The sequence below is a fragment of the Laccaria bicolor genome, genomic scaffold (genome assembly GCF_000143565.1).
Source record: "Laccaria bicolor S238N-H82 LACBIscaffold_15 genomic scaffold, whole genome shotgun sequence".
Classification (NCBI taxonomy): domain Eukaryota; kingdom Fungi; phylum Basidiomycota; class Agaricomycetes; order Agaricales; family Hydnangiaceae; genus Laccaria; species Laccaria bicolor.
The window spans coordinates 828,003-845,374 of NW_001889886.1; the positions used below are offsets into that span (position 1 = coordinate 828,003).

At 46.9% G+C, this 17,372-nt stretch overlaps 6 protein-coding genes across 6 annotated transcripts; 4 read left to right on the forward strand and 2 right to left on the reverse strand.

Annotated features, from left to right (window-relative positions):
• Positions 1-352: 352 nt before the first annotated feature.
• LACBIDRAFT_299109 (uncharacterized protein) lies at positions 353-3,256 on the forward strand (the record flags this gene model as incomplete). The annotated part of the gene is made up of 5 exons (XM_001882084.1): positions 353-785; positions 838-1,055; positions 1,108-2,219; positions 2,280-2,946; positions 2,999-3,256. The coding sequence occupies 5 exons, from the start codon at positions 353-355 to the stop codon at positions 3,254-3,256; spliced, it is 2,688 nt and encodes an 895-aa protein (XP_001882119.1).
• A 1,943-nt stretch (positions 3,257-5,199) lies between these two features.
• LACBIDRAFT_294574 (uncharacterized protein) lies at positions 5,200-6,137 on the forward strand (the record flags this gene model as incomplete). Its single annotated transcript, XM_001882085.1, has 6 exons — positions 5,200-5,526; positions 5,593-5,634; positions 5,685-5,783; positions 5,839-5,886; positions 5,942-5,953; positions 6,058-6,137. The coding sequence occupies exons 1-6, from the start codon at positions 5,358-5,360 to the stop codon at positions 6,135-6,137; spliced, it is 450 nt and encodes a 149-aa protein (XP_001882120.1). The 5' UTR covers positions 5,200-5,357.
• Positions 6,138-6,663: 526 nt separating this feature from the next.
• Positions 6,664-8,296, reverse strand: LACBIDRAFT_328203 (uncharacterized protein; the record flags this gene model as incomplete). Its single annotated transcript, XM_001882211.1, has 6 exons — positions 6,664-6,881; positions 6,998-7,406; positions 7,460-7,562; positions 7,639-8,037; positions 8,094-8,158; positions 8,207-8,296. 6 exons carry the CDS (start codon positions 8,294-8,296, stop codon positions 6,664-6,666), a joined length of 1,284 nt encoding a protein of 427 aa, XP_001882246.1.
• A 512-nt stretch (positions 8,297-8,808) lies between these two features.
• Positions 8,809-10,260, forward strand: LACBIDRAFT_328204 (uncharacterized protein; the record flags this gene model as incomplete). Its single annotated transcript, XM_001882086.1, has 6 exons — positions 8,809-8,935; positions 8,994-9,773; positions 9,819-9,860; positions 9,916-10,119; positions 10,175-10,186; positions 10,241-10,260. The coding sequence occupies 6 exons, from the start codon at positions 8,809-8,811 to the stop codon at positions 10,258-10,260; spliced, it is 1,185 nt and encodes a 394-aa protein (XP_001882121.1).
• An 899-nt stretch (positions 10,261-11,159) lies between these two features.
• Positions 11,160-11,881, reverse strand: LACBIDRAFT_328205 (uncharacterized protein; the record flags this gene model as incomplete). Its single annotated transcript, XM_001882212.1, has 4 exons — positions 11,160-11,435; positions 11,506-11,515; positions 11,628-11,787; positions 11,824-11,881. The coding sequence occupies 4 exons, from the start codon at positions 11,879-11,881 to the stop codon at positions 11,160-11,162; spliced, it is 504 nt and encodes a 167-aa protein (XP_001882247.1).
• A 736-nt stretch (positions 11,882-12,617) lies between these two features.
• LACBIDRAFT_328206 (uncharacterized protein) lies at positions 12,618-16,056 on the forward strand (the record flags this gene model as incomplete). The annotated part of the gene is made up of 14 exons (XM_001882087.1): positions 12,618-12,677; positions 12,961-12,980; positions 13,256-13,395; positions 13,446-13,677; positions 13,844-14,217; positions 14,275-14,325; positions 14,544-14,591; positions 14,647-14,658; positions 14,933-15,032; positions 15,094-15,126; positions 15,320-15,381; positions 15,639-15,698; positions 15,797-15,902; positions 16,014-16,056. 14 exons carry the CDS (start codon positions 12,618-12,620, stop codon positions 16,054-16,056), a joined length of 1,341 nt encoding a protein of 446 aa, XP_001882122.1.
• Between the last annotated feature and the right edge of the window lie 1,316 nt (positions 16,057-17,372).

Here is a 17,372-nt window from a genome sequence, read left to right on the forward strand (position 1 = left end):
GGAGTTTCCTTTCGAATGGGATATGTCGGGACTTACAGTCGTGGACAAGCAAAGCCCACTAAAAAAATGGCTGACATAGCACTTTCTTTTTGAGTATCTGAAACGTTGTGTATTAGTTAGGTGAAGCTCCCGGCCAAGTTTCAAAGAGATTCACCGAGCCGTTCTTGAGAAAATGTCTATTTAAGGAAATGGTCCCTGAGATTTTGGCGAAAACCCTTAAAAGGACATGGAAAAATCTGAAAAAATGTGTAATCGCTTCCTTTTGATAAATGGTGCGTGTCCACCACGTTCCAAAGGGTTTCATCGAGTGGTTGCCCCACAATAAAATGTTGAAATTTGACTGTATACGCCAATGCCTCCTAAGAAGAAAGTCAAACGCAACATCTCTGGTCTCCAAAATCAGTCGAAGCCCACGACAGGCGTTTCTCACACGGATTCGGAGCCAATCTGCGGCCCGCGGGTGGAAACATCCCACACACCTGATCTGCTGATAGATAACGATCTCGATGATGTCGACGATGAAGAGTGGGTTCCCAATGTGCACGTTGACAGCAGTAGACCAGTGTGTGATGGTGTAGAGTCCGATGGTGATATTGATAGTGAAGACGAAGAGGATTTTCTTGACAAGGTCGAGGAAATACGGCCCGGGGTGAATCCAAGAAAGTACAGAAACAAGGGCTTGTATGTCGCCCTCATGCGAATGGCGATGGATGTCGGGGACAATTTGATGGATGAGGATTGGGTGCCAAAAAAGACAAGAAAGAAGTTGCGGAAGGAGAGAAAGAGTGCGTGCTTTAAACTCGGCTTTCACTTTCCGCGTTAATCCCATTTTGATAGTCGCAAACCGTCCTAAAGAATATAAAAAAGGTCCAGATGTTGGGAGCAAATCGACGCGAACTCAATGTCGTTATAAGTCCCTTTTAAAAGATCAGAAGACTCTTGAAGATCTCGGATTCACGAAGACTGACAAAAGGCCATGTATAGACCATGAGGACAACATGGAATCAGATTCAGGTCAATCGGATTCGAGTGGATTTGGGGAAGATACATTTGAGGTCTGTCAAATATACTTTTTAATCAAATTTAGAGCTGCTAAAATTTTATCAGGTTGACACAATCAAGCAGGAGAGTCCAGAGCTCGAAATTCCTCTTGAAAGAGACGCAGAGATTGTTGCCGAAGAAGATGCAGGAGAAAATGACATTCAAATTCGCATTGAATCTGCCAGCCCACCCCGTTTAATGTTTGATGACGAAACCCCAGCAGATGTTTTTTGTGATTTGGTCCAGATCCGTGAAGAATCGATGAGTCCACCGCGTTTATTATTTGATGACCAGATCTCGCTCCTAGGAAAGAGAAAGAATGGATGCGAGAGTAACCCCGAAAATTCTGCAGACCCCCATCATGCAGCTCAGAAAAATACTGATGATTTAGAACTTGCAGATGAGGAATGGGAGGCGGAACTCGACGAATGCTTTGCGTCAAATCCAAGCGAAATACGAGACTGGCACGCACTTCGCGATCAAATTAAGAATGACCTCAATAAAAAATTCAAGTCGCTTCCCTTATCCCAAATTAACCAACTCATGATTCTTCGTAATTTCGCCACGCTTCGCCTCAAAGGACTTGGTAGAATAGAAGCAAGCAAAGACATTGCCAAGCAGTGGCACCAAAAACTCGAAGGATCGTCAGATCATTTTGCAAGGAGAATCCGAGCCCTTGCACGCCACTATCAAATTTTTGAACAGCTTCCCCGGGAGCGACGTGGTGGGCAGAAGAACTCACGATCAATTTTGAAAAATGAGGCAGTTCGTCGTGCATCTCGTGCTTGGCTTATCCAGCAGCAGAAGGGGAAAGTTACCCCAGTCAAATTTCAGAAAGGCCTTAACGAATCAATACTTCCATCGCTCGGTATTTATCCCAACAAGCCACTTTGCAAGAGAACAGCTCGTCGCTGGCTCGTTAAGCTTGGTTGGCATCGCACCAGAATTAAGAAGGGCGTTTACGTGGATGGACACGAACGGGCAGACGTTGTTTCCTATCGTCAGAATATTTTCCTTCCAAAAATGGCCGAATTTGAAAGCCGAATGGCGAGGTATGAGCGTATAGGTGATGATTTACAGAGAATTTCACCCTTGCTTCAACTGGGAGAGAAAGAAATTATCCCCGAGTTTCACGATGAGTCGTCTTTCCATGCCTTTGAGCATACAGCATCGGTTTGGTATGTTTATTGTTCCCTTGGCTTATTTGCCTTAGTTCTAACTATTGTTTTTTGTTCCAGGTTACATTCAACGGAGCAGATCATCCCAAAAAAAGACAGGGGACGCTTAATACACATCTCAGAATATATTGAGGCTGAGAATGGGCGTTTGGTCGTGAACGGCCCAAACGGTGAAGTTTTAAAGGAAGCACGGCAGATAATCTATCCAGGCTCCAATGGTGATCCATGGTGGGATTCCAAGCAGCTTATTGATCAGGTGAAAAACAAGGCAATCCCGGTTTTCGAAGAAGCACATCCAGGATGCCAGGCACTTTTTATCTATGATCAATCATCTGCTCACGCCGCATTAGCACCTGATGCGCTCAAAGCCTTTGAAATGAATAAATCGAACGGTGGAGCGCAACGTCGGCAAAAAGACACTATTATTCCAGATTCAAATCCATTTCCAGAATATCGCGGCAGGATTCAAAAAATGACCACCGAGACTGGGCAACAAAAAGGGCTTCAACAAACTCTTGAAGAGCGTGGCTTTGATGTGCGCCACCTTCGCGCTAAATGCGCACCAGTCTGCCCTTTCGAGAATGAGAATTGCTGCATGGCACGTCTTCTCAGTAAGCAAGAAGATTTTGCTAACCAGATTTCCGTTCTTGAAACTGTAATTCGGGAGGCCGGGCATGAGTGTATTTTTCTTCCTAAATTCCATTGCGAGCTCAATCCCATTGAAATGGTGAGCCTTGATACTTTCCTATGGCAAACTTTATTCTGATTCTACTCTATAGTATTGGGGATGGGCTAAATACAGATATCGACAAGTAGACAAGAATACTTTCCAACAGGCAAAAGACGCTGCCTCAGAAGCGCTGAACGCTTGTCCTCCTGAGGTGATCCGGCGATTCATCAACCGATCGTGGCGGTGGATGTCAGCTTATCCCATCGGATTGACTGGNGAGGCTGCCCAGTGGGCTGTGCGAAAGCAGAAAGGGCATCGCAGCGTTTCGAGGACCGCAATGAGCAATTTAGACTCAGTACTCAACTAAATTTCGTATCTACATTGCCGGTTTTCGACCCCAAAAATTTGGCGCTTCCTAATTATCGCGGGAAAAACTTCGGAGGGGGTGTTTTCGACGTCTTTTGAAAAACTGAGCAAGATTCTGAAAAAATCTCGCGATTTCATTGAGTTTTCAGCCAGATAAGCAATTGGTGGGCTTTGCTTGTCCACGACTGTAGTCCAAGAAGGGGTCGATGTACTGGTCAAGTACTGGTACAGTAATAGATCTGTAACGCAAGAAATGAGGAAACTGACTACGAAAAACGAAGCAGACATCGCGCAACTTGCAATTGCCGACTGTTAAAACGTTCTTGTCTTATCACCCAATACCATTGCCGCCATCCTGAAACATAGCGACGTTGCGACCGGCCTCGTTGTAACCGTCCGCGTCGTCTTCGCTACAGTTGCGGACAAACAAAGTCATCAAATTTGATAACTTGAGAACCAGAATTTTTATCAAAATTCTGACTTCAGATTCAGATTCAGAGACCTCGAAACTGTTCAAAAAAGGTGTTCCCTTAATTTTCCCACGCGTTTTTGGTTTGGCCAAATTTTTGGGTGTTTTCAACGCACCCAAAAGTCTTCAGAGTCGGCCATCTTTGGATCAATTCTGTGCAATTTATAACCCTGGTGCAGTAGATACGTGAAAAAATGAACCAGGGTCCATTTATATCTTTTTCCGGGGCACCTTGACCGGAAAGGGTATGCCCACGTGACAGTTTTAGCAAAATTCCCACCATCGAAGACATCGATATTTCAGGGAGACTTTGATGAAATCAAAGAGAGGAAACAAAAAGGAGTCGATTGGCATATTTTTCGTATTTTTAGCTATTTTTTCAGGCACTGGCCAAATTTTTGGGGTATAAAACCCTTATATCGTCATTTCTGGGAATTCTGCTCGTTGGAATTGATCAAGGAGATCAATAGGAACCCATTTATACCATTATCTACCAATTCCGATGTTTTTCGGAGTCCCAAAAAATAGGTCAATAAATTTGTTGACTTTGTTTGTCCGCAACTGTACTAGTACCAGGCCACCGAGTCATACGTATGGTGAATAGGGATTGAGATGCGGAGGACTTCAATTTCTAGGGCCAGCAACATTTGACGCGAAACCACTTCTAGACTTCGTTATATACCGCGCTCTTCCAACGTCATATGACCTACAGAGTTTTTACGCTGAACGTTAAGCGCCAAGGCCTCGTGGATGGGCGCACGACAAAGGCGTGTCCGATATCTCTTTCCTTCAATCGTCCGTTTTGCTAATATTTCAACAGCTTCTGCTTGGAAACAGCGATGTCTACTCTCCCTGGCCATGATCATACATCCAGCTTCACCCCCTCCTTAGACGGCAGAGGGGGTGCAGATTTAGCATCTAAAGATGGAAAGCCAACGAAAAGCCTGAGGACGGGTCCTAACTACGGTGCGCCCTATCCCGAAAGCTCGACCCCTGGGTTCAATGGCCTGATTCACGCACGCAGTATACTACCGTCTATACACCAAACTAGGTGCCTTCGAATCAAATCACCCCATCTACCACAACGACCGTTTCATTGGTCGCATTCCAGCGAAATCTTTTGCCCCTCCTCATATGGTGGCGTCAATTAAGCGGTCCCTCTGCAAACTTGAGGGCCTCTCGGAGCCCGACAAGGCACTTGTTTTCACACCGCTCTCAAGCCCAGCACCCAAAAAAGACTCTACCCGCCTCTCCTTGAACGCTCTTTCTGGACCAGGCCTGTCTGAACATGATCCGATCGCGTTGGTTGTTGAGTCGGAGAAGCGGACCAAGGAGGTCTCGCAGTCGGAGAAACTGCCGGAACGCTTGGTTGATACTGATACTCACTATGGCAAGTCTTGTCGACGTCTCCTACCCAAATACTGCACTCATCAACTTTGCAGTATACTATCGTGTTTACCTATCAGAGAGCGAAGGAGAAGAAAAGGCAAAGACTTCCTTTGACGAAAGTGACGTTTCGTTAGGGCGCATCAACACGCTCTTCATCGCTCCCCCTCACACTGCTGGGTCTTTGAAAGCATGCATCGCGAAACTTGAAGGCCTAGCCACGCCGGGTCATGCACTCTACAAGGATATGGAACTCTTTCAAGACACGAATAGTGACGCTGCCATGAATGACACCGACGTCATATCCTTCCAAGGTGACACTTATCCGGGGAGCGATGAAGGCGATCCCGTAGCCCTTATCAATGCAACCACCAATACAGCAGTAGTAGTAGACCAAAAGGCTGAACCTACACCAGGTAAAGTTCTCAGTGAATATCCACTAGACACTGTGGTAACAAACCGTGCTCTTTCACATGGACCAGATTCAAATTTCATGAAACGTGCTCGGTTAAATGAAACTTTCAGTGAGTAATAGTTCCTGAGATAATCTGATTCTCACCCTATCCCACTGTAGGCTACAAAATGTACAATACCACCTGGCTATCGATGAACAAAGATGAAATCGTTTACACGGATGGAGTCCGCTTCTCCATGATGAACCCCATGGCGCACCGTATTTCTTTCCTTTTCTGCTCCGTCACCAGTTTGTTGACACTTTGTCGGAACAGGACTTTGTTCAGGATACATGGTAATTAATTCCAAGGGTGAAAAAGGCTGTGAGTATCCAATTTGTTTTTGGGTTGCTAGGTGGTTGTTGATTTTCTTTGGCAGTTGTTTACGAGAGTGAGTGGTCTCCTCCCTCTGTTGGAGTATTTGATGTCCGTGGTTTGCTAGGGCGTATTGATTTTGATTGATTGGTGAACATTGAAGAGAGCGTATGCTTTCAGAATGGGATATGTCAGGAATTAAGCTCAGAAGGGATTGGTGTACCGGTACCCTATATGTAACACAAAAAACGACGAACTGATCACGCAGACATCGCAACTTGCAGTTGCCGACTGTTGAAGCTTTCAAACGTTCAGTCCTGCTCAGAGATTCAATACTCAAGACATAAATAAGTCGATGTAACGATATCAGAGATATATGTACACAAATAAAACCCACAACTCTCGCATACGTGTGCGCTCATTTACTCCTTCAATTTCTCGTCCGCGTCGATCAAATAGAGATCGTCAAAGTCATAAACCTGGCGGGTTGAAGACGAAATGAAAATGCGTTCTGCTCAACTTGGTCGTCTCAACGCGTCCGCTTTGGCACTTGGGGTCGAATTTATGGCTCATTGATCATCTTCGGTCTGCCATCTTTCGTGTGTTGGACGACAAGACGTTTTCATTCCTCTTTTGCTCCTGCCCTCCCTCCTCCTCTCACCCAAGTTTTTCCTCCTCCAACCCGAATTCTTCTACCCCTCCACCTCAATCCCCCCTCAAAGAAAACCCCCGACGCGACTGGGAAGCCCGACGCGATCTATACCTCTCAACAGGTGGACGGGTGAGTTACCTCGTACTCGTAGGCATTGGTGTGCCCGCTGTTGTGTGGAAGGTGCTTGTGAGGAGGTTATCTGGGGTTGGCTTGTGGCGTTGGTTGGCGAGAAGGAGGAGGAGGGAGTGTTGAATTTGTAGTTCGATGACCTTCTCTTCTCTCTCTCGTACCTCTCGCTCCCTCCGCTCAGCCGCCTTCTCCCTCTCATCCGCCTCCTTCTCCTTCCGCCCAACTGCCTCCTCATGTCGCACCACAGCCTCCCCACGACACCCAACTGCCCTCCGCACCTCCCTAACCCTCTATCCATTCCCTCGATCCTCTCATGCCTAGCCGCCAGTACGAGCTCACGTTCGTCTGGGCTTCTTGGCGGGTTATGAGGGTTACGCGGAGGGCGGTGAGGTCGTGAGTTTGAGACGTCTTGTTCTGTTGTGTGGGAGTGCGAGTCCAAATCCAGAGCTGGACGATCATCGACATCTTCAGACCACAATGCTGAGGCTCGTTGCCCACCACGAGGTGGGTGAGGATTGTATACGCTCCATAACCGTCTCCTGCCTCTCATTGGTTTCTCTTCGCCTTTCGTCCCCTCTTGAGCCTTCCCCTTCACTTCTACTTTTTCTTCGGCGTTCTCCAACGCCCTGCCGAGAAATCCTTGAAAAATCGGCAAGAAAGGCGGAGGACCCTCGTCATTGAATCTTAACCGTAAATGGTAAGTAACGGGCGATCGACCTTTAGTTGGAGAAACGACGATCTCAATGCCCTGCTGCATTGTCAGTGAAGGGGGAAAAGATTAGAGTCCGGAAGTTGATTGACCTTCGGCATGTCTTGATGAACTCGGGCAACTTCACAAGAATCGCCAGGAGATTCAACATAGAGGATCCCATCATCTTTGATCTGGATGGCTAGTGGAAGGAACCTTATCCGACCAAGGCAGGAAATGCTCTAGACGACGCGGTGAGGACTCTACGGAGATCGAGATTTTGTGTGCTTACGTCATCATATAGGAGAGACATATAGGAGAGACAATAATGTGCCAGCCATGTGAGAGAAAGCATCTCCGGTCCTCCTCCGACTTTTCAGAGAACGGGGCTTCCTGGAATATCATGCGAAGGGGAACCCGTTTGCGAGGCCATTTTTGAGTGTCTGGGTCTTCAAGTCTATCCCAGACTTCATCTGAAATGGCGACGATCAGGTTACGACGATAAACAAAAGTTGGATGGCATGAAACGAACTGATAATCAAAGTTCTCGTCGAACGGCCTTTCCCTAACGATCCGTTTACAAGGCATGAGCCAGACATCGGGCACGAGAGTATTGAGTTTAGTGACCCCTTCTAATAAAGCCACTCCCTGAAGTTCCGCGAATCCTCGCAGACGCGGTTCAAGTCGAAGGCTGAAATCCTAGTACAGTATTGTCCCATCCTGCGATATGCTGAGTTATCGGAGAACATGGTAGTGTTGGAGCACAACCAGATCGCGAGCTTTTCATCGTTGAACAGAGTCTCATCTAACACCTAAACATCGTGAGAGGTCAAAGTGTTAGCATGATATAAAATACGCACATATGGCCCTTTAAGATCCTTCGTGGCAAGGAAATGGATAAGAAAATTCGGACGAGGCGTATAGTTGGCATTGGGAAACGTCGCCGTCATGCCCGTTCGCCGTGGACCTCTTGAGGCAGTATGATTTGGGAGAAGGCGCCTTGATTATTGGTAGACTCGAAGGACGTGAGGTCGAAGTAAGATGTTAGGTGGAATAGAGGGCTGGCGATCGGATTCACCAATGCACATGGACGTCGCCTTTGTAAACGGTGCTGTCAACCCCCTCCACGACTTCCACCTCTCCCCATATCCACTCTCTTCCTCCCATCGCACAATCGGAACTGTCTCGTCAACCTCAATTTCCACCTCTCCCCCACATAATGGTGGCTTGTCATAAACTCGCGCTCCCCAAGTTGAGAGCTTGAGAGGCCAGTGCGTGAGCTGGATAGAGGGAAGGCGGAGGTACTTGTTGAGAACATCCTACGTGCTCTGGCAGCGAGGTCACAGTTGATGCACAAGCGCCAATGCCTCGTGCATGACAGTGCTTGATGAAGGCTTGTCCGGTAACTTTCTCCAAGTCCAATCGTCCATTTTGCTGATATATCAACAGGTTCTGGTTGGAAATGGCGATGTCGACTCTGCCTGGTCATGATCATACGTCTAGTTCCACTCCCTCTTTAGATGGCAAAGGGGGTATGGATTCAGCTGCGAAAGTAGCAAAGTCAACGAAAAAGATGGGTCCTAGCTATGGTGCGTCCTATCCCGAAAACTTTTCTCCTTGGCTTCAATGGCCTAATTACTCATGCAGTATATTACCGGCTGTACACCAAACTCGGCACATTTGAATCAAATAACCCTCTTTACTCCAACGACCGTTTCATTGGCCGCATTCCGTTGAGATCTTTTGCCCCTCCTCATACCGTCGCGTCTATCAAGCTGTCCCTGTGCGGACTTGAGGACCTTTCGGAGCCCGACAAGGCGCTTCTCTTCACACCGCTCTCAAGCCCAGCACCCAAAGAAGACTCTGTCCGCCTCTCTTTGTACGCTCCTTCTGGGCCTGACCTGTCCGAACACGATCCGATCGCGTTGGTTGTCGAGTCGGAGAAGAGGACCGAGGAGGTCTCGCAATCAGAGAAACTGCCGGAACGCTCTGATGATACCGATATCCAATACGGCAAGTCATGTCGATGTCTCTTACGCAGTGCACTTATCAGCTTTACAGTACACTATCGCGTTTACCTTTCAGGGGGAAAAGGAGATAAAAAGGCAAAGACGTCCTTTGACGAAAGCGATATTTCGTTAGGACGCATCAACACCCTCTTCATCGCTCCCCCTCACACCGCTGGGTCTTTGAAAGCATGCAGCGCGAAACTTGAAGGCCTCGTAACGCCGGGTCATGCACGCTACGAAGACATGGAACTCTTCCAAGACATGAATAGTGACGCTGCCATGAGCGGCACCGATGTCATGACCTTCGAAGGTGACGCTTACCCGGGTAGTGATGAAGGCGATCCCGTAGCCCTTATCAATGCAACTGCCAATACAGCAACGGATCAAAAGGTTAAGCCTATACCAGGTAACGTTCTCAGTGAGTATCCACTGGACACTGTCACAACTAACTGTGATCTTGTAGATGGACCAGATTTAAAAGGCGCTCGAATAAATTACACTTGGAGTGAGTAACAGTTCCTGAGATAATGCGATCGTAAGCCTACTAAAGTATCCCATAGCAGCAGACAATGCAAACAAGTCCACCTGGCTATCCATAATCAAAGATGAGATTGTTCACACGGATGGAGTTATCGTCTCCGTGATGTGCCGGGCTACCAACAGTATTTCTTTACTTTTCTGCTTTGTCACAAACTATTCACGCTTTGTCGGAACAGTATACTATCCAGCATACATGATGATTAATTCCAAGGGTGAAAAAGGCTGTGAGTCTCCAATTTGCGGTTGGGTCACTCGGTGGTTATTGATTTTCTTTGGCAGTTGTGTATAAGGGTGAGTGGTTTCCTCCCTCTGTCGGAGTAGTATTTGATATCCACTGTTTGCCAGATCGTATTGATTTTCTCTGAGCTTCGGAGAGAGTGTATGCTTTCGGAATGGGATATGTCAGGATTTAGGCTCAGAAGGGGTCAATGTACCAGTACCGTAGATCTGTTGATATGTAACACAAGAAACGAGGACTCACTGATCATGAAGAACGGCATCGCGCAACTTGCAATGCCCACGGTTGACGCTTTCAAACGTTTAGTCCTCTTCAAAGCTCAAAGATTCAAGCAATTCATAAGGTATAAGTAACTATAAGTATCACAGATAAATGTACACGAGCAAAACCTCAAACGCTCGCATACGCTCGCATTCATTTATTCAATTCGTCGTCAACGTCAGCGAAAAAGAGAACATGACATGTCGTAAAGATCATAAAAGTCATAAATCTGTTCAAAGCGACTCCCACAGAGGTCCAAAATCGGCCATTCAAGCAGCAATACTACCTCCTGCTCCTCCTCTTCAACCCAACCCCAGTCAATCTCCTCACAAGCACCTTCAATACAGCACACAGGCCAATACCCACGAGTACGAGGTAACTCCCCATCCGCCTGTTGATAGGTACAGATCGCGTCGGGCTTCCCACTCTCATCGACTACGTGTTCCTTTCCCTCTCGTTTGGCATCTCTTCGTCGTCTTTATGCTTTCTTAAGCCTTCCCCTTCCCTTCTACTCTTTCTTCATCGTCCATATTTCTTATCCCCTCAGCTTTCCCTTTCCTTTCGTCTTTCTTCTCTTTGGACTTACCCCCCTCACCAACCCACGAACCTTCCTCCCCGACCGACCATAACCTTCCTCCCCTACCGACCCTAACCTTCCTCCCCTACTGACCCTAACCTTCCTCCCTTAAGGACCCTAACGCTTCCACTCGTACTCCCTCCACCACCAACGGCCGTAGCCCCAGCGCGCTTAACCAACTCCAACTCCTACGCCTCCGCTCCCGTTATCGGGTGTGCAGCAGGAGAGTGGTGGGAGAAGAGGAGGAGCAGGTCTGCCATGCTCAGTTCGTCCCTTTCGGATAATTGGGATGGAGCGATGTTGTAGCCTCCTTCCGTTTCTGGCTCAGTCTGCGTGTCAGGACCAGCACCAGGAGGAGTAACATCATCACCAGGCGTATCTCTTAGAACATCATCACCAGGCGTATCAGCCCTTGGACCATCGTAAAACCCAATTGACTCCTCAACGCCAGACCAGAGCGTGGCCTAGGGTGGTCCCAGAATCAGTCACTGTCGTCACTACACCCTCCTTCTTCCTTTCCCCACCCACACTCACACCGGTGGGTCTACGGGAGGTTGTTGTACATTGTACGGCGGGAGAGGAAGGGAACGCGCGTGTTGTTGACCTAGCCACCGTCGCCTAACGGATGGAAATTGCATCAGATGAAGGTACGGAACCTGAAGATGATCCACTTGGGAGGAAGATGAAGGTAGAGGCGCATGGTGATATCCAAGCTCAATCCTGCCGTATCGATTGGAGCTTGAGCGAACGGAAGGCCCGTGCCTGTGGACGCGAATGGTGACCTAGAACGCGTAAAATCGAGTGGCGAACCAGTACCTGTTGAAGGGAACGAAGACCCCTGTAGAAACGAACGGAGACCCCGTAGGTACAAGCGACCGAAGATGAGACTAAATCGTGGACTGTCCCCCATGAAGGAAGGGTGCACTGAGTCTTGTTTAGCGAATGTGAATAGGACGCGGAATGGCGTTGGTCGTAAGTCGGAGCTTGAGACGTTGAACTTGGTTGAGTCTTATTCGGTGAGCTAAGAAGAATCAAAGCTGGTGTTCTTGCTCGTCTCGGCAAAGTTGGTCAAGAAATCGTTTTGTGGAGAATCAACGGGAAAATCATGGCCCGACTCGAACCCCGCCTGTAGGCTGATTTCACGCAGGGAGCGGGAGGCGGAGTGGGGGTGGGTTTGATGGGTTGTTCGTAGTTCGGACTTTTATATCCGATACAATTATTAGCACTGGGTAGAAATAGAACCAAGGAAGGACAAGAAAAACACGTACCTCTTTACAGTGCTTTGCACTGCCGTCTGCACACCGAGGTTTGGAAATCATGTTTGTATGTGTTGTACCGTGACTGCCACAAATGGAGAGAAACTGACCACTTCATCCAACAAGGCCTGAAATCTCCTGTGCTGAGAGATTTTGCTCCCCATGCCAAATGACAATCCACGCGCGCATCGAATCTGATACCTGAGGCGCCATGAGAGCTGGGTGCGAGAGATTCAAAATTTCCAACGCGTTCTAACGAGTGACAATGTGTGACGAACACATAAAACCAAACAGAGTTTTCGAAATTTGCTTGTGCAGACGGCAATGCAAAACACTGTAAATCGCCCTGAAAAACGTCTTCCCCATTCTGTTCCTCCTTGAAACTTGACTATGCAGCGCTATCACACGCCATTTGGTCCGGAACCTTCCCAGCCCCAGTGTGGAGTAGAGGTAGGCGGATAGGTGTGTTGTTGACCATATTTTCGGATCTTCTGGTATTTCGAGGGTGGGAATGGTAAACGAAGGAAGGGTATCAGCCGTGTTTTGTTTTCGACGGATGCGCGGGTCTTCACGCCATTATTTGATGAGAAGTGCTGTCACGGTAGTCCTGGTCATGATGCATGAGTGCTAGTGAGACCTCGAAGGCGGCACCGGCAAAGACCTAGGTTCAATCTACTCTCTCTAAGAAGATTATATTCCGTCAGAGACATCTGACCACTTGGCGAAGGCATAGGCGGGACGTAGTGGTGCAGTGTGAGTGTAGTACTATGCACTTGGTGTTGCGGTAAAGAGGAAGAGCGAGAAAGGATGACTGGATGTGGAAGATGTACGAGATCATCGATCAACTCGGAGGTGATTGTGAATTTGATGTCAACGCGTTGGTTTGACTTCAACGATAACCATTTCTAGAGTTCCGACAGAGTTTTGACATTCAAAAATGAGCGCCAATGCCTCGTGGATGGGCGCATGACGAAGGCGTGCCCGATAACTCTTTCCTTCAATCGCCCGTTTTGCTAATATTCCAACAGGTTCTGGTTGGAAACGGCGATGTCTACTCTGCCTGGTCGTGATCATACGTCCGGTTCCACTCCCTCTTTAGATGGAAAAGGGGGTACAGAATCAGCACTGAAAGGAGGAAAGTCAACAAAAAGGACAGGTCCTAGCTATGGTGCGCCGCTATCCCGAAAACTCTACTGCTGGCCTGATTTATTCATGCAGTATATTACCGTCTATACACCAAACTTGGTGCATTTGAATCAAATCACGCCCTCTACCACAACAACCGTTTCATTGGTCGCGTTCCATCGAATTATTTTGCTCCTCCTCATACCGTGGCGTCTATCAAGCGGTCCCTGTGCAAAATCGAGGGCCTCTCTGAGCCCGACAAGGCACTTGTCTTCACACCGCTCTCAAGCCCAGCACCTAAAGAAGACTCTGCCCGCCTCTCTTTGTATGCTCCTTCCGGCCCAGGCCTGTCTGAACAAGATCCGATAGTGTTGGTTGTCGAGTCAGAGACGAGGACAGAGGAGGTGTCGCAATCAGAGACACTGCCGGAACGCTCTGATGATACCGATAGCCATTACGGCAAGTCTTGTTGACGTCTCCTACACAAACAGTGCACTCATCAACTTTGCAGTATACTATCGCGTCTACTTATCAGAGGGAAAAAGGGATGAAAAGACGAAGACGTCCTTTGACGAAAGCGATATTTCGTTAGGACGCATCAACACCCTCTTCATCGCTCCCCCTCACTCTGTCGGGTCTTTGAAAGCACATATCGCAAAAGTCGAAGGCCTGGTCACGCCGGGTCATGCACTCTACAAGGAAATGGAACTCTTTCAAGACATGAATAGTGACGCTGCCATGAGCGACACTGATGTCATATCCTTCTCAGGTGACACTTTTCCGGGTAGCGATGAAGGCGATCCCGTAGCCCTTGTCAATGCAACCACCAATACAGTTGCAGACCAAAAGACTAAGCCTACATCAGGTAAATTTCTTGGGAAATATCCACTAGACACTGCGGCAACAAACCGTGCTTTTTCAGATGGACCAGATTCAAAATTCACTAAATGCGCTCGGGTAACTTGTGCTACCAGTGAGTAACAGTTCCTGAGATAATCCGATTCTCGTCCTATAGTATCCCATCGCAGACTACAAAGGAGGCGGATGCGGTCCCAACTGGCTATCGATGACACACAAAGATGAAATCATTTCCACGGATGGAGTTGTCGCCTCTGTGTTGAGTCTTGCTAGCGAGCGTATTTCTTTCCTTTTCCACTTTGTCACCAGTTTATTGACGCTTTGTTGGAACAGACTCTCATCCAGCATACATGGTGATTAATTCCAAGGGTGAAAAAGGCTGTGAGTCTCCAATTTGCCTTTGGGTTACTAGGTGGTTGTTGATTTTCTTTGGCAGATGTGGAAACGGGTGAGTGGTCCGATCCTCCCTATGTCGGAGTATTGGGTATCCACCGTTTTGCTAGTTTATGTTGTTTTTATTTGATTGGCGAACGTCGGAGAGTGTGTATGCTTTCGGAATGGGATATGTCATGTCGGAAAAATCCGTGATGCCTTATAATAGTAATGGATTACAAGGCTGGCGGGAGCTATTGTAGTCACGTTATAATGAATCACGTTGCGTGATAAGATCAATATTTGTCTTCTAATCAAAGCGCTGAAAGCGCGTAAACACTGTCGGATAGGCACAGGAGTGTTGGGAACAGATGGACATGCTACGGAAAGGTGGCGCTTCGCGTTTACGAGCTGGGACAGGCTCCTAAGGAGTGGGAAAGGCAACGCAAAGTGAGTAGTTACGCTGCTTCGCTCATCCTGCACAATACTAACGCCTGTGATTGTTTTCAAGCGCATTGTTGACGTGTTGGCAGTTTCACGCAACGTGAGTATCATATTCTCTTCTACACAAGTTTTTAGCTAACAAAACTACTATATTTCCTTTTACTACCTACGACGAACTGAAATGACACCCGAGAAGACAATTACACATACACAAAGACTTCACATTTAAACCTAACACGTACACGCTGCCAGGAGGGCGCGGGAGTTGCGGGGAACGGATGAATACTCCACAGAAAGGCTACATTTCGCATGACGAAGCTGGGAGAGGTCGTGAGCTGTGGAAATGCGATGAAAGGTGAGTACCTACCTCGCATTTGATGTCATGCACGACACTAACCAGCGTGGTCATTTCAAAGCACTCGGCACTTTTCATGGAGCATTCTGCATTACTTATGCCGGTTCTGCGGATGAAGATACATCGTCTCAACGCTGGAAATGAGCAACAGCAATGTTTTGAAGTTTTGGAGGGATAAATGGAGTCCGGGGGATGCCAAACGATAAGTATGTCAGTTTGACTCTGTAGATTATTGTCACGCTAACATATTTTCGTAGATTCAACTTCTCTGTTTCACAACACTTCCAAAGACGAGATAGAACACCTACCTGAAGACTGTAAGTCAAGATGTTGACAACAAATGAAAGCACTAATGAAATACTTTTGCAGCCTAACCAAGATACCCGATGACAATATGTTGGGTTAATGGCATGAGGGACATCTACAGAACACGTTGACGTCTGCGACAGCTGGAACGATGAGGTATACACATGTCCGATGTATGTATACAACAACAAGGGAAAACCACGAAGGGCTAGCAAGTAAGTACACTTCATGTACCCCATCTTATATTTTAATAGAACTTTGTTTCATGCAACACTGAATTCTGTATTTTCTGTTACACAAATTTTTTTATTAACAAAATGTATTAGATTTCGTTCTGCTACATACAACAAATCGAAACGACATGCATGAAGACAAACAAGGCAACAACAAAACATATGTGAAGACGCAACATCAAATTTAATGTGTGAACACCACTAGAAAGGACGGAATTGCTACGGACAGCATGTGTTTCATTTTTATGAACTGGGATAGAATGTAATGGTCATGTACATTTTGATTACTCACCTTACATCGAGCCTTCACATAGTACGTGAAGACTCGATACTACATGAAGACTCGATGTTCAAATCTAATGCGTGAACGCCGTCAGAAGGGTACGGAATTGCGAGAAACGGACATATACACTATAGATGGTGGGTGTTTCGCATTTACGAGCTGGGATAGGATTGTGAGGAATAAGGCGAGTATTTATGTTACTTTGTTCATCCTATGCAATACCGATCACATGCTATACATGGATATCTCACCACCTTCTAGACACGGAAAGCTTCCATTATCTGGGTCTCTGCTCTCAAGAGCCCAAAACATCGGGAAAAGAGGGCACAATTTCTCTAAAGACAACAAGCATAAGAATATACCTTTGAACTCGAAAAATACGAGCATGTACTGACCTTCTTCAATCAGCTTTACAAGTGCTTGAACCCCATAAAGCAAGAGAATGTGCATATGATGTTGGGGGGGGAAACTATAGCTAAGTTTACGAGAAGGGAGAACAGTGCTCTGTATGAACTCTGTATTGTCGAAGGGTCAGCCGCGGCGCTCGTTATGAAGAACTAGAGGTTGTACCTAAATATGCCCCCATAGCCCAGCGGAAAGTATAGACAAGTCAATAAGCAAGTCAAAACAAGGTAAGTAATCAATAGGCTCAGAGTTCGATCCCCGCTAATAACAACGGTTCCGTAATAATAAGACAACTAACTAGTAAGAAACGCACACATTACAATTGAGCTAGGAGATCACCACAAATTTTCGATTCATTTACAATTATCTGGTACCTTATAATTTGTCCCTATGTATTATAGTACATTTCTCCTTGATTATAATTGGATTACAATTCGTTCCTGTGATTACCTGCCTTACCTGCCTTATAAGGCTTCCTGGGTTTTTACGACACAGGATTTAGGCTCAGAAGGGGTCGATGTACCAGTACCCGTAGATATGTTGATATGAACCATAAGAAACGAGGACCGACTGATTATGAAAAACGAAGCAGCTATCGCAACTTGCAGCTGCCGACTGTTGAAGCTGAGCGCTGAAGCTTCAGAGACTGAAGTGAATTGATAAGTATAAGGTATAAGTAACTACATATATCAGAGATATATGTACACGAACAAAACACAAAACTCTTGCATACGCGCACATTCATTTATTCAATTACTCATCAG